The sequence below is a fragment of the Gopherus flavomarginatus genome, chromosome 5, assembly GCF_025201925.1.
Source record: "Gopherus flavomarginatus isolate rGopFla2 chromosome 5, rGopFla2.mat.asm, whole genome shotgun sequence".
Taxonomy (NCBI): domain Eukaryota; kingdom Metazoa; phylum Chordata; order Testudines; family Testudinidae; genus Gopherus; species Gopherus flavomarginatus.
In genome coordinates, this window is record NC_066621.1 from 4725476 (window position 1) to 4740895 (window position 15420).

Below are 15420 nucleotides of genomic sequence, written 5' to 3' on the forward strand. Positions count from 1 at the left end.
TGCCTGGTGGATTTCTCTGAGGATGATTCCCCCAAGGCTGGGTCTGTGGCTGGAGAGCAGAGGGGGGAATGGAGGGATGATGATGCCCCTGGGGCAGTGTGGGCATGAAGCTGCCCCCTGGCATAGAATCATGGTGCTGTGCAGAGAACAGGCTGTACTTCTTTTGTTTGACTGGGGAAAAAAATCCTAGCCAGACCCCACTTTGTCTGAGTCATCTCTGCAGCGCTGAGCTGGGGAATGCCCTCCGCGCTGGAGCAGGGGCAGAATGCCCCAGGATCCACCATCTCCCGCTCCACCCAGCAGGCATCATTAACCCCTGCAGACCCCATCCCAGGGGTGTGCTGGAGGTTGCTAGTTCTGGACCTTGCTCTCTGCTCCTTCCGCTCTCCTGGGAGCCAGGTGCGGAGTGTGAGGCTGCTGTGAACTGGAGAGCTGCTTCCCAGCAGGCTGCAAAGGCAAGCTTTCACACAGGGAGGGGCAGCCTGGCTCCTCTCTCTGTCACACACACAGTTGCTGGTTCAGGAGCCCAGTGCCAGCCAGGGAATGTCCCCTCCTGGGCCTGGAGCAGCCAGAGAGAATTCCCGGAGCCCAGCTAGTCCTACCTGGTTCCCAGCAGGCACTTGGCCATGCTCTAGTTCCGGGCTGGGTGATCAGTGTCGCCCCCTAGTGGATAAACCCTTTTCCTCCTCCCTGCACTTGCCCTCTCCATTCCCAGAGCATTCACTGCAGGGAGCAGTAGCAGCCCCATGGGGCCTGTGTCTAAAGGAGTTGCGGTAGTAGCAGAGAGAATCAATCCTTAGTCCAGCCGCAGACCTGAAGGGAAAATTAGGGGCTGGAGGAATGTAGTAGAGCTTCCACTTGTGTTGTTGTTAGGTATATTACAGCGGCAGCTGAAGGTCTGCCTCTTTGTGCTGGGAGCTGTCCAGTATGCATTCCAGGTTCTGCACAGGCCCGGAGTGAGGGACAGCCCCTGTCCCAGAGAGCTCCCAGTCTAGATAAAGGATGGGTGGGGAAACTGAGGCACAAAGCAGGAAGTGGCTTACCCAAGGTCACACAGCAGGTGAGTGGTAGAGCTGAGGATAGAGCCCAGGAGTCCTGATTCCAGCTTCCCTGCCTCCACAACCCATTGGGCCAAACTCAGCTCTTTCTGGGGTAGCAGAAGATTGAGGAGAGTTGGAGAGGAGGAAGCCCTTGTGTGGTAGAAGGGGTAACAGAGAAGTGGGAACTAAGTTTAGGACAATCTCGTGAAACTCAGATCACCTGGATTGTTTCTGCCAGTAGAGGGCTTCCTGGGCCAGGGGCTTCCTGTGTTTGATTGTCTGTACAGCTCCTGGCACACTGGGGTCCTGGTATTTGATCTGGGCAAGCAAGCACTGGTTCAATACAGATAATCAATAGTAATTAACAAGATGGCTAGGGCATGAATCAGGACAGATTCATACTGGCCTCACGTACAATTTCTGTGTCGCGCACACAGATGGGGAGTAAGGAACCTGCCTATTCCTGGCAGTTCCAAACTCTTGGGAAAAATTGGTTTGGGGTTGAACCAAACCCAAAATGTTTTGATGTTTTCAGCAAATCAAGAAGTGAAGGGGAGTGGAAAAAACATTTTGGGTCAAATAAAAAAGGTTTGTTTTAATTTTAAAGCATTCTTGATTTTATTTTAAACGTAGAATGAAAGGAAACTTTGAAACTGTCATTTTGAACCAACAGCATGAAACATTTTAAAAATTTCCCCCAAAGTTTCCTTTTTTTCTATCCAAGCCATTGAGCGAAATTGACATGAAATGTTTCCGCATTGCTGCATTGGCATATTTCTCTTGGAAGAAAAGTTGTGTGAAGAAAACGTCTCCCAGCTCTGTGCACGTACACACACAATATGACATGTTCAGAAAGTTAGAAGGAATGGATGAATCCATGGGCAATCAGTGGTTGCAGATTTGCCTTGCCTGTTTCTGGATTGTCAGACACACCTATATTGTGATATCTATGCCCCCTGTTGGCTACAGTCAGAATTTCCCTGCACTAGTTGGTGGGGGATAGGAACTTGTGTGGGAATTAAAGTCTTGTTTCCTGCTGCAATGACCTTTCATGGGGGGCTGGTGCTTGGGGTCTGGAACAGGCTGTGTCACAGTCTTATTCGTAGTTTACTCCGGTGCGGGGGATTGAAAGGAAAATGGCCTGCTATTCTCCTTTCATTCACTTGAACTCGGTGCAGTGTGTGGCATGAATGAGCGCCCCTGATCTCACGGGGGGTCTGCAGCACCTGGCACGACAGGGGCCCTGATTCCAGCTAAAGGATTTGAGTTATTGGGTAGAACCAATCCTTAGTCCAGATGCAGCTCCAGAGATACAGCAAAAGAAGGAAGAGCAGTGAAAGCATTTGAAATGGAAGATGTGAAGTCAGGCTTTCATTTTAACAACATGACTGGAAAAAGTCAATCCAAAGAAAAAAGCCCTTGTCTGACAGTCTGAGCTGGTGTCAAACCTGGCAATAACTGGCCAAGCGGGGGGAAGAGAAGTTAGCGGTGATGATTTGGAGCTGGCGTTGAAGTCCAAGCCTGTGTTCTAAGAAGACAGAACAAACCCAGGAGGGAAGAGAAAAGAAAAGAAAATGCAGCACAGCATCTGTCTCTAGTGTTGATTCTCACGTGTAACCTCCCTACTGGAGAAACACAGACCCAGCCCAGGGTCTGAGCAGTCATTCTGAGACTTTGGAAACTCGGTCAGCATTTGGCTGTTGAGGGATTGTGCTTCGCTTCCTTTCTGGTCACAGGCTTACAGCGGTGCTGCAAACTATGCAGCCTCGGCTATAGCCTGCTAGATCCCACTGCTCTCTCAGGGTTGGAAGGGACCTCAGGTCATATAGTTTAACCCCCTGCTCAAAGCAGGACCAACCTCAACTAAATCATCCCAGCCAGGGCTTTGTCAAGCCTGACCTTAAAAACCTCTAAGAATGGAGATTCCACCATCTCCCTAGGCAACTCATTCCAGTGCTTCATCACCCTCCTAGTGAAATAGTGTTTCCTAATATCCAACCTAAACCTCCCCCACTGCAACTTGAGACCATTACTCCTTGTTCTGTCATCTGCTACCACTGAGAACAGTCTAGATCCATCCTCTTTGGAACCCCTCTTCAGGTAGTTGAAGTCTGCTATAAAATCCCACCTCATTCTTCTCTTTTGCAGACTAAATAATCCCAGTTCCCTCAGCCTCGCCTCTTAAGTCATGTGCTCCATCCCCCTACCCATGTTCTTTGCCCTCCACTGGACTCACTGCAATTTGTTCACATCCCTTCTGCAGTGGGGGCCCCAAAACTGGATGCAATAGAAGGGGCTCCTACCCCCCACCCCTCCTTTAAGCGACTGGAGTTAGGACTCTATCCCCAGCTCGGGGAGGGGAATCTAGTGGGTGGGTTGGGGCTGGGCCGTAGGACTCCTGGGTTCTATCCCTGGCTCTGGAGGGAGCGGGGGCTATGGGTTAGGTGGGGGCTCCTGGGCTCTCAGGAGTGGGGTGGGAGGGGCTCCAGTGGGCGAGGGTGAGGAACGGTGACCTGCCTCCGGAGCCAGCGATGAGTGCAAAGGGGGGGAGGGCTATGCCGTGATGGACAGACAGCTGCTCCAATGGCAGCAGCCCCGTCCCCTCCTGAGTGGCAGGCGGCTGGGCCACTCCCGGACCCCATGGCCCCGCTGCGCCGGAGCCAGGCACTTCCTGAGCTCGGCGCCCCTCCCCCCCGGGAGGTGAGTGAGCCCCGCTCCCCGACAGGGGGTGCCCGGACCCCAGCTGAGCGATGCCACCCTCAGGGTGGGGCACCCATTGTCCAAAGAGCCCGGACTCCTGGGTTCTCTCCCTGGCTCTGGGAGGGGAGTGCGGGCTGGGGGGTTAGAGCTGCGGGGGCTGGGAGCTAGAACTCCTGGGTTCTCTCCCTGTCTCTGGGAGGGGAGTGGGGATTGGCGGGGTTAGAGCTGTGGGGGCTGGGAGCCAGGACTCCTGAGTTCTCTCCCCGGCTCTAGGAGGGGTGTAGGGGCTGAGGGCCAGGACTCCTGGGTTCTATCCCTGGCCCGGGGAGGGGATTGGAGGCTGGGGGCCAGGACTCCTGGATTCTCTCCCCAGCTCTGGGGGTGGGGCTGGGGGCCAGGACTCCTGGGTTCTCTCCCCGGCTCTGGGAGGGGAGTGGGGATTGAAGGGGTTAGAGCTGTGGGGGCTGGGAGCCAGGACTCCTGAGTTCTCTCCCTGGCTCTGAGAGGGGAGTAGGGGCTGGGGGCCAGGACTCCTGGGTTCTGTCCCCAGCTCTGGGAGGGGAGTGGGGGCTGGGGGGTTAGAGTGAAGAGGGAGGCAGTGGGGGTTGGATCTGGGAGTCAGGAGTCCTGGATTCATTAAGTGGGTAGAAATTCCTAGGAGATCAAGAAAGAGCCACCAATCTTGGGGTCGCCTGCGCTGGGTCTGTGTCTCTCCTCACAACACTGGAGCTGAGGGGGGCTGTTCCTGTGTGTCTCGTTCCTTCTGTGGCTCTAATTTCTCTCCCTATAGGTGATCATCCCCTGGGCTGATCTCATCCCCCCTTGGACATGTCCCGCACCCCTATACAGATGGTGCTGCAGGGGGTCCATTGCTGATGCCAGGCGATCCCCAGGGAGATACGGCTGTGCTCCGGCTCAGAGACAGGCCATGGCTGCCCAGGTGGCTCCCCTAGCTGCTCTCAGGCTCCAGTTCCAGTCCCCACCAGGATGTGGCCTGGTTCCCAAAGAGGAAGTGGAGGAGCCAGATGCCCATAGACCCGTCGACATGGAGATGCATCGTCTGCGCTTCAGGAGGTTCTGTTACCAGGAGGCTGAGGGGCCCCGGGAGGCATATGGCCACCTCTGCCTCCTCTCCCGGGCATGGCTGAGGCCGGAGCAGCGCTCCAAGGAGCAGATGCTAGATCTGTTGGTGCTGGAGCAGTTCCTGAGCATCCTGCCCCAGGAGATCCAGAGCTGGGTGGGGGAGTGTCACCCCCAGACTGGGGAGCAGGCCATGGCGCTGGCAGAGGGTTTCCAGTTAGCCAAGCAAAAGCCCAGAATATGGCCACAGCAGGAGGTAATTTACAGATGTGAAATCATCAGGGAGTCCCTCTGATACTTGTCATCAGGGAGCGAGACACAGGGCCTCTCCCCTCTAGGGGGCACCAGCTCCAATCCACCCATAGGTGGAGGGCGGTGACTGCTTAGCTGAAGGGGGTCTGGGAATGGGACATGGGACCTTTCCTCTGTTAGTAGAGCTACTGGGGAAAATATTTTGTGGAGATGATTTTTCTGATGAAAAATGCCCATTTTGCCCAACCAAAGTTGTCCCTGGGGAAAAATTTCAGTTTTGTGGGGAAATTTTGATTTTTTTTTTTCTATTGGGAATAATCTCAGTGTAGATTCCTCACTCCCTGCCCACAAGTCTCTCATCACAGTCACTTTCCGCAAATGAAATTGACAAAAAACTCTCTGGGAGGGTTGCCTTGGTGAAAGCCTCCTCTCCTCACACATCTCGCTCTGGGACCAGAGAGGAAGAGAACCCAGGTGATCAATCCCCTGCTTCCTGGAGTGAAGGAGGAGGCAGAGAGTCATGGCTGTCATCTTCTCCACCCCATAGCTGTGGGCAAAGGCTGTGAGGTGCTCTGTCTGGTGGCTGGGAAGCTGAAAAACTTTCTCTCAGTTCTCCCTGAATAGACTTTTCTGTTAAAAACCCTTCCCCAGAAAAAAGCCTCTTTTAAAAAAAAAAAAGAACCCCAATTGGGGGTAAAAACGTCAAAAAACGCAACATTTTCGGCAGACAGGGATTTCCCTTATCTGGCCAGCTCTGTTCACTGATGGGGAGCAAGGGGTATGTGGCTGACAGTGCTGATGGGGTTGCCTTTGTTGTTCCAGGAGCCAGTGACGTGGGAGAAGGAGGCTGCGTGTTCCTCCGGGGCAGAGCGGGCAGCGCTGTCCTCAGAACATGGCAAGATCTGCAGGGAGATTAAGGAGGAGGAGGAAGAGACTCTGATCTCGCCGGGTGAGGAGCTGCTTCCCCTCTGGGATCAGGAGCTGGGGTGCTCTTTCTGGGGGATCAGCCCCTGGAGCCCCCAGACCCTGCAGCACAGAGATTGTTGCCCCTACAATACAGCTCCCGGTGGGAAGCATGAGTGCTGTCGATCTTGCGCCAGCCACACAATTCCGACCCCTTTGCTTTCTCCAGAGAAGAATTTCCATTTCCCAACTGGACATGACACTCCTGATGGGAAACCGTCACATTGGCTGTGACGGTTCTTGGGGCACCCAGGGCTAGGAATTGCTCTGTAACTCCTTGCCTCCAGTGTGAGGAATTCTTGCCCGTGGTGACCGGAGGTTAGCTCCTGTTAGCCACTCAAGTGCTCCCCTCCAGGCTATGCCAGCCCTGTCTGCCTTGCAGGTTAACAAGAGGTGCTCCCTGGTCCCTTTGGATTGTTCTCCTGTAATATCCAACCCCTGACACTAGCTTCTCACAGAAATCCCCTCTGCCTCACAGGAGCAGGGTACCCTACATTACTAATTTTACCTTATATTGCTGCTCCTCTAAAGTCATCCAGTACTTGTGAGTGCTTCTAATAAAACAAAACTAGGATTATTTAAGAAAGGGTAAATATTGAACTAGAAATGAGAGAGGGGGATAGAAACAGCTGGATACAACACAAAACAAAATCAGGAAATGTGATCCTGGATGCACACTTGTGGGTGCCCCCTCCCCCCATTATGTCTGTTGCAGAACTGACTTATTTCACAAGAGCCAGGATCCAAATGTTCATGAAAACACACCTGCTCCACAAGGGGTTCCTCGGTGAATGGATCTAGGGGACCTCTCCCTCCTCTGTTGTGCTGGAACAGTCTTTTGTTTCTGTTCATCGACGGGGCGAACCCCTGTCATGTTGTAATGTTCCTTTGTTTACCTTCAGTTGCTTCTGATGGTTTTCCGTGGATGGTCTTAGGCCTGGTCTACACTAGAAAATTAGGTCAGCTTAACTATGTCAGAGAGGGATGTAAAAAATCCACACCCCTGAATGACAATTCAGCGGACCTAAATCCACGTGTAGCCAGTGCTAGGCTGACAAAAGAATTCTTCCACTGTTCCAGCTACCACCTGGAGTACCTCTCCCACCGGCACAGGGAGTGTCTGCACTGATGCGCAGCTATGCCGCTGCAGCATTTGAAGTGTAGATAAGACCTCAGTGTTGCACAAGGCTAAACAATTGAGCCTTGAATTGGCTAGACAGGGCAGGGTGGCAACACCCTCTTCCCTGAACAGGTCATCCTGGAGACTTATCCCCTGGTGACTGATTTCTATTCAAAGTCCGATAGTGTCCTGTCAATAGAAATAAATTATTCCTTAAATATTACCTGCATGTACATCTCACAATGATTATGACTCATGACACATTACAAGCCTTCTGTAGATACCTTACATGTTCCCTTTATGGACAATTATCATGCCAGGCAATGCCTTTGGTATAATGAGTTTGACAGGTCTCAGGTGAGATTTGTTTGCAAAGAACAGGGGACCCTTTGCCAAGGGGTCAGTGTGTCACACGGGCTCAGAGACCGTCCAGGAGTGAAGGGAACAGCTGGGATCCCAGCCAAGCCGCCAGGAGCCTCCCTGTTCTGTCTCATCTCACTCAGTGTCATCCCCAGCGGGTGCCCTGTCCTCACGGCAGGTGTCATTCCCAGCTCCCACCCCAGCAGGAGCCCTCCTCTCCCCCAGCCTTTCTCTGAGGGCTCAGCTGGGCCACTGGGGCAGACCCAGCCTCTCCTCTTCCCCTCTGGGAAAGGGTTTGGGGGTTTCACTCCCTGCCCATCAGGTTTTCTGCTCTGCAACAAACCCCTTTGCTGCCCCCTCTCTTCCCCGCACAGGGAACAAGCCCTGGCTGGATTCTCTCTCTCTCTCCCAGCAGGTGCCAGCGCAGAGGAGGGGAATCCCCAGCAGGAGGGGTCTGTGGAAGCAAAGACACATGGGACGTCCCGGAGCGCCAAGCAGGGAGATGCTGGTGGGGCGGGACAGCAGCAGGGAGACCCCCTGGGTAATGGACTGAGCTCATCCAGTGAGCATGAAATGAGTTTCTCTGGCCTCAAGACTCCAATGGAGAGGAGACTCGATCGGTCTGACTGTGCGGGCGAGAACCAAGGTGGGGCGTGCCGGCCACGGGGGGACCCTCCGGCTAAGACCCCCAAGGCCAGGCGCCCCAACGCCTGTGCCGTGTGCGGCAAGACCTTCAGCAACAGCTCCAACCTGAAGAAGCACCAGACCACCCACACCGGGGAGAAGCCCCACGGGTGCCCCCAGTGCGGCAAGCGCTTCAGCCACAGCTCCAACCTGCGCAAGCACGAGCGCACCCACACCGGCGAGCGCCCCTTCCGCTGCCCCGAGTGCGGCAAGAGCTTCCGCGAGAGCTCCAAGCTGCTCCGCCACCAGAACACCCACGGCCGCGAGCGCCCCTTCCGCTGCGCCGAGTGCGGCAAGGCCTTCGCCGACGTGGCCCGGTGTCTGCGGCACCAGGCCCGGCACACGGCGCGGGCCTACACCTGCGGGGAGTGCGGCAAGAGCTTCCGCCAGAGCTCCACCCTGCTGCTGCACCAGCGCGTCCACACCGGAGAGAAGCCCTTCACCTGCCCCGACTGCGGCAAGAGCTTCAGCGTCAACGCCAACCTGGCGCAGCACCGGCGCACCCACACCGGTGAGCGCCCCTTCCCCTGCACCCAGTGTGGGAAGCGCCTCACCCAGAAAGCCACCCTGGTCAAGCATCAGCGCACCCACCTGCGCGGCGAGGGAGCCGGCGATGCCGCAGGGCCCAGGCTGGTACAGCACCTGCGGTTCCTCCCGGAGCAGGGCCCTTCACCTGGCCAGATGTGGGCGATGCTGCGGCTACAGCTGCGCGCCCGCTCGCCTGCCCCAGGGCCACAGTGGAGGACTGGGGACGTACCTATGGGCTGAGAAAGGAGGGGGATGTTGGCATGGGGCGGGAACATAGGCTCCTATGGAAAGACGCCTTAGCCCGCCAGAAGAAAGCGTTACAGGACTTCACGGAGGCCACCGTCCCTGAGAGAAATGTCGCCTCTGGGGGAGGCCATGTTTGGGAGAGCGACAGTGATCTTGGCCAGGGAGACGCTCACCTGAGAGAGACACCGTGAAGAGGCTGCAGGCTCCGTTTCTCTTTTATTGGTATTATTTGTACTATGGTGGCACTTAAAGACTGAAGGCTGGACGACGGGCTGCCTCAGGGGGCAGGGAGTGGGTCATGGGGCCTTTCCCCTCTGGGGGGCACCAGCTCTGAGCCAGCCACAGGATGGAGGTTGGAGATGGGACATGGGGCCTGTCCTGACCACTTCAAATGTCCTTAGTCTTCTTCACAAATGTTAGCGAGACCTTCCATGCCCGCCTAGCCCCCCAGAGACCGGTTCCTTAATCGCCTTTATAGCTGGACAGACGGATGCTTCCAGGCAGGAGGGGAGAATCCTTCCCCACGGTGGCATTTCCAGCACCCTGCTCCTCTCTTCGCAATGCTTAGAGCTCACTGGCAGCCGGGCACATCCCATCATGGCTCCCAAGCAGCCGGAGAAGCTCCCTAGGGTCTCGGCTCCATCTTGACTCTCTGCTTTCTCAGTGGGTGATCAGGGTAAATTGTCCCGATGCAATAAAGAAACTGGCCCAACTCTCTCTGTCCTTTCTGTTGCCCCCCTCCTGGGGTTTGCCCCCTAACCCCCCACTGTTCTGTGCTCACCTTACCTCATTCCTTGAGAACAGCCTAGTCTGGGGGTGCAGGATTTCCAGGGGGGTCACTGGGAGGGGAAGGGAGGTTCTGGGAGTGCAGAATCCACCTGTGTGCCTGCAGCTGGGGGTGAGTCTGGGTTGCCCCAGCTGGTTGCACTAGATCCTCCACTGGCCCAAGTGCTGCTCCCCATTTTCCCATGTAAACACAGCGCCCTTAACCGTGGATCTCCCTGTACCCTAGACTAGTCCCCTGTGGGGGCTGGGCCATGCAGGAGTCTGCTGCTGTCCCCGACTTAATTGCCCACCTTTAGCTCAGGCACTAGATCAATGGTTTTTGAACTGCGGGTTGCGGAACGTCAGGCACAGGGTCGCGGCGACTCTGGTTAGCACCGCCAACCGGGCCATTAAAAGTCCCATCGATGGTGCTGCCCGGCTCAGGCAGGCTAGTCCCTGCCTGTTCTGACACCGTGCTGTGCCCTGGAAGCAGCCAGCAGCAGATCCAGCTCCTAGGGGGGAACGGGGGCCTCTGTATGCTGCCCCTGCCCCCAAGTACTGGCTCTACTCCCATTGAGCGGTTCTGAGGCAACAGGTGCTGGGGGGCTGTGTCTGCAGGTGAGAGCTGCATGGAGCAGATTGTATGCCTCCACCTAGGAGCTGAACCTGCTGCTGGCCGCTTCTGGGGTGTTTTAAAGTCATTTTTAAGTGGAGGTGAAACTTCGGGGTATGCAAGACAAATCAGACTCCTGAAAGCGGTCTAGTCATCTGGAAAAGTTGAGAGCTGCTCGTGCATTATGGAATATGAGGGTTGGAAGGAACCTCAGGAGGTCACCTAGTCCAACCCCCAAGGGTGCAGGAGGTAACGAACAGCCCACAATGGGAATGGGCAGCTGAAACTCCTCCACCGGCCCACCTAGCTCCAAGCGCTTGCTGGCGCTAAGTCCCAACCTGGGTCAGCGTGGGAGCTGAACCTGTGACCTCGGGATCCAACAGCGTGAGCGTCCAGCATTGGCTTGCCAACTCTTCAGGACTGACCTGGAGTCTCCAGGCTGTAAAGATTAATCTTTAATTAAAGATGATGTCATGTGAGGAAATGCAACCAAAACACAACCTGGGCCAGTCCCGGGCCCAAGCTAAATGATAGGCTGCAACAGTGACCTCCTCAGCCACTGGGGGGGTGCCACAGAGCCACACTATAGTAACATGCGGCAAAATCCAGGTAACCCCTGGAGCACCCCCAGAGACCCATCACCCTGAAAGGGACCTTTCTCTCCCTGCTGTGTTATGGAGGCTGGCGCTAGACAACGAGGGGCAGGCAGCCACTCTGGCTGTGGAAGGGAGCAGGGCTACCCGGGGTGGGGGGCAAGTGGGGCAATTTGCCCTGGGCCCCTCAGGGGCCCCCATGGGAATATAGTATTCTATAGTATTGCAACTTTTTTCTATGGAAGGGGTCCCCAAAATTGCTTTGCCCCTGGCCCCCTGAATCCTCTGGGTGGCCCTGGAAGGGAGCCACAGAGAGGGTTTTATCGAGCATGGCCCTGCCGGCACTGAAAAATGCAGCCAGCTCTGGGATGTGGTGCAGGGGCTGTTTATAGAGGGGTCCCGCAAGGCGCTCGGATCTAGCGGGTTAAAACCATAGAGCTGCAAGCCAAGGGGGAAGGGGAGGAGGCAGCGAAGCGAGCGACTTCCTGCTGCAAAAGCCACTGACTGCGAAGCTGCTCCGCAGCCCCAGGGCTGAGCGCCCCGGGCAGGCACGTGGGTCCCCAGGCACTGGAGCTGGGGTTGTGAAAAGCCCCCCGGCGTGGCCCCCCTCCAAGCACAGGGGAGACCCAGAGTCCCAGCAAGAGGCAGCCCCGGGGATTGAGAGAAACAGCAACAGAGGCAGCAGATCGCTGCCCGGAGCAAGCAACCACGGCAAGGAGACTGGGCTAGTAGGGAGCTTTGTGGGGAGAGCCCAGGGCTGGGTTGGCAGGGGCTGTGAGTCGGGATTGAGGGGCACCGGCAGGGCTGTGTGTGGAGGAGCCCAGGGCTGGGTTGGCAGGGGCTGTGGGTTGGGATTGAGGGGCACCGGCAGAGCTGTGGGGGTGGGAGGGAGCCCAGGGCTGGGTTGGCAGGGGCTATGGGTTGGGATTGAGGGGCACCGGCAGGGCCGTGGGGGTGGGAGGGAGCCCAGGGCTGGGCTGGCAGGGGCTGTGGGTCGGGATTGAGGGGCACCCGCAGGGCTATGGGGGTGGGAGGGAGCCCAGGACTGGGCTGGCAGGGGCTGCGGGTCGGGATTGAGGGGCACCGGCAGGGCTGTGTGTGGAGGAGCCCAGGGCTGGCCTGGCAGGGGCTGTGGGTCGGGATTGAGGGGCACCCGCAGGGCTATGGGGGTGGGAGGGAGCCCAGGACTGGGCTGGCAGGGGCTGCGGGTTGGGATTGAGCAGCACCAGCAGGGCTGTGTGTGGAGGAACCCAGGGCTGGGCTGGCAGGGGCTGTGGGTCAGGATTGAGGGCCACCGGCAGGGCTGTGAGGGTGAGAAGGAGCCCAGGGCTGGGCTGGCAGGGGCTGTGGGTCAGGATTGAGGGGCACCAGCAGGGCTATGGGGGTGAGAGGGAGCCCAGGGCTGGGCTGGCAGGGGCTGCGGGTTGGGAGTGAGGTGCACCGACAAGGCTGTGGGGGTTGGAGAGAGCCCAGGGCTGGCATAGCAGGGGCTGTGGGTTGGGAGTGAGGGTCACTGGCAGGGCTGTAATGAGGGCACTGTGTAACCAGCCTGCTGTATTCACATCTAACCCCAGTCTTCCGGCTCCTGAGAGCCGGGTCCCTCCAGCCAGCTGGGCCTCTGAGATGGGCAGGGAGCTGAAAATTTCTTCATGGCCCTTGGCTATTTGTGCCTCTCAACGAAGACCCCTCTCCCCCATTCTTCTCGGTCCTGGCTCCGTGGTGACTGGTGTCTTTGGGTGTTTCCAGGGCCCAAGATTCGATGGCGCAGCCGGGCAGCCCATCCCAGGATGAGATGGAGCAAAATACACCCCTGACAGCAGAGAACCAGTCGCCTGCTGAGCATCCAGAGGATCCCGAAGCACAGCAGGAAACGGGTAACCAGTGGGGGCTGGGCAGTGCATGCACCAGATGCAGGACCATGATGCCAGAGCTCAAACAGCAGCTCTCTGGGCTAACAGCTCTCACCCGCAGTGCCTGAGCTAAGCTTTGCTGGCTGGCAGGTGGCTGCCAGTTCCTTTCTGGGGTGGAGAGGCACAGTGAGCTGCTTGGGGTTACGTTGGGCCACTGAGGCAGACCTGGCTCTTCCTCTTCCCTCTGGGGAAGGGTTTGGGGGGATTTTGCTTCCTGCGCAGCTGGTTTTCCACTCGCTTTGCTGCCTGTTCTCTCTCCGGCGCAGGGAACAAGCCCCAGCTGGATTCTCTCTCTCTCCCAGCAGGTACCGGGACGGAGGAGGAAATTCCCCTGTGGGAAGGACCTGGAGGAGCAGAGCCGCTTGGGCCATCCCAGAGCCCCAAGGGCTGGGAGGCTGGTGAATTGGGCCTGCAGAGGCGGGCGAAGCGGGATGGTGAAGTGGCCCCGCCAGGCCGCTCCTCCCGCGAGGGGCCCATCATCTGCGGGGACTGCGGGAAGAGCTTCGCCAAGGACTCGGAGTTCGTCAAGCACGAACGCACCCACACGGGGGAGCGACCCTACCAGTGCCCCGACTGCGGGAAGGGCTTCACCAACAGCTCCAACCTCCTGCGCCACCAGCGTATCCACAGCGGCGCCAAGCCGTACCCATGTGCCGAGTGCGGGAAGAGCTTCCGCCACAAGGAGCACCTAACCCGCCATGGCCGCGTCCACGCCACGGAGAAGCCCCACGTCTGCACCCACTGCGGGGAAGCCTACAGCAGCCGCACCAACCTGCTGCGGCACCAGAGCAGCCACACAGGGGAGCTGCCCTACAAGTGCCCCGAGTGTGGCCGGCGTTTTGGGGAGGCGGCGGCGCTGGCGGGCCACGCAGTGATCCACAGCGGGAAGCCCCACATCTGCCCTGAGTGCGGGAAGGGCTTCCGGCGCGGCTCGTCGCTGCGAGAGCACCAGCGGGTGCACACCGGGGAGCGGCCGTACGGCTGCCCGCAGTGCGGGAAGGGCTTCAGCCAGCGCTCCTCCCTAGTGCTGCACCGGCGCACCCACACCGGCGAGCGCCCCTACGTCTGCGGCGACTGCGGGCGCAGCTTCAGCGTGAGCTCTGCCCTCATCACCCACCAGCGGCTGCACACCGGGGAGCGCCCTTTCCCGTGCCCGGAGTGCCAGAAGCGCTTCAGTGACCGCAAGGCCCTCAAGCGGCACCAGCGGGTTCACACCGGGGAGCGGCCCTACCGCTGCATTGACTGCGGCAAAGGCTTCAGCCAGAGCTCAGCGCTGGCCACCCACCAGCGCATCCACACCGGGGAGACCCCGTACGGCTGCGGGGCCTGTGGCAAGCGCTTTGGAGACCTCTCAGCCCTCAAGCGGCACGAGCGCATCCACACCGGGGAGCGGCCCTACCGCTGCGGCCAGTGCGGAAAAGCTTTCAAGCACAGCTCGGCCCTGGCCCAGCATGGCCGTACCCACACAGGAGAGAAACCCTATGTCTGCTCCCAGTGCGGGAAAGCCTTCTCCCAGGGCTCCACCCTCATCCAGCACCAGCGGGTGCACACTGGCGAGCGCCCCTACCCTTGCCCCCAGTGCGGGCGAAGCTTCTCCCAGGGCTCTGCCCTCACCCAGCACCAGCGCACCCACACCAAGGAGAGCGACCCACTGACAGGGCCTGGCGGGGCCCGGATCTACCGGGACCCTTTCATCCAGCCGCGGGATGAGGACGACGAGGAGGATGAGGTGGGGGAGGTGCTGGTGCTGCCTCCTGGGACATGGGACGCGGAGCTGGACGTGCAGATCAAAGAGGAGCCGGAGTGATAGAGGCGGGTGGGAGCAGGGTGTTGCTGGCTGCCATCTGCTGATTCAGCGTGGCTGGATTTGGGTGTCACGGGGAGTAGTTGTCTCTGCACCAGGAATCCCCTCTGCACTGGAGCTGGGGGCAAAGTGCACGGGATGGGGGCGTCTCTCCTTTCACCATCCTCCACTCAGCAGGAATTATTAACGCTCATAGGCCCAGTCTGTTCCAGGAGGACTGTCCTGTCACTACCTGGATCTCGCCCTCTCTGTGCCTTGGTCTCTGCTCCTTCCCCTCTCCCGGGGCCAGCGAGGAGTGGGGGGGCTGCTCCCCACGAGGCAAGAGAGATGGATGCTCCAAGGTGAAGGGCAACTCATTTCCCAGTGCCATTAGCCCCACCTGAGCTAGTCCCCAAGGGCTGATGTGTATGTCGCCAGACTCCCAGGCCTGTCTGTCGTGATGGGTACAAGGACGTTTTTTATCCATTGTCTGTTTTCTACTTCTGTCTGAAAATAATAAACCCCCAGTACCTCCCTCACATGTGGTCCTTGGCGGCTTTGCAGGGGCAGCGGCTGGGTCATGCTGTTGACATGCAAAAGGCTGCAGATGAGAGTGGTTAGATCAGTGAGGTGGTGGGGCTTGGTGTATATTTAGTGAGCTGGGTACTGGATCAGGAGTCAGGACTCCTAGGTTCTATCCCTGGCTCTGGGAGGGGAAGGAGTTTGGGGGGGGGGGGGAGGGACGAAAGCAGGGAGTTAGGACTCCTGGGTTCTAAGCTCTGG

At 58.1% G+C, this 15420-nt stretch overlaps 1 protein-coding gene across 1 annotated transcript; it reads left to right on the top strand.

The window, feature by feature from the left end:
* The first annotated feature begins 3672 nt into the window (after positions 1-3672).
* On the top strand, positions 3673-15176 carry LOC127051296 (zinc finger protein 16-like). Its single transcript, XM_050953383.1, has 7 exons — positions 3673-3740; positions 4531-5076; positions 5895-6021; positions 7928-8962; positions 10056-10182; positions 12691-12818; positions 13157-15176. Exons 1-7 carry the CDS (start codon positions 3681-3683, stop codon positions 14659-14661), a joined length of 3528 nt encoding a protein of 1175 aa, XP_050809340.1. The 5' UTR covers positions 3673-3680; the 3' UTR covers positions 14662-15176.
* Positions 15177-15420: the final 244 nt, after the last annotated feature.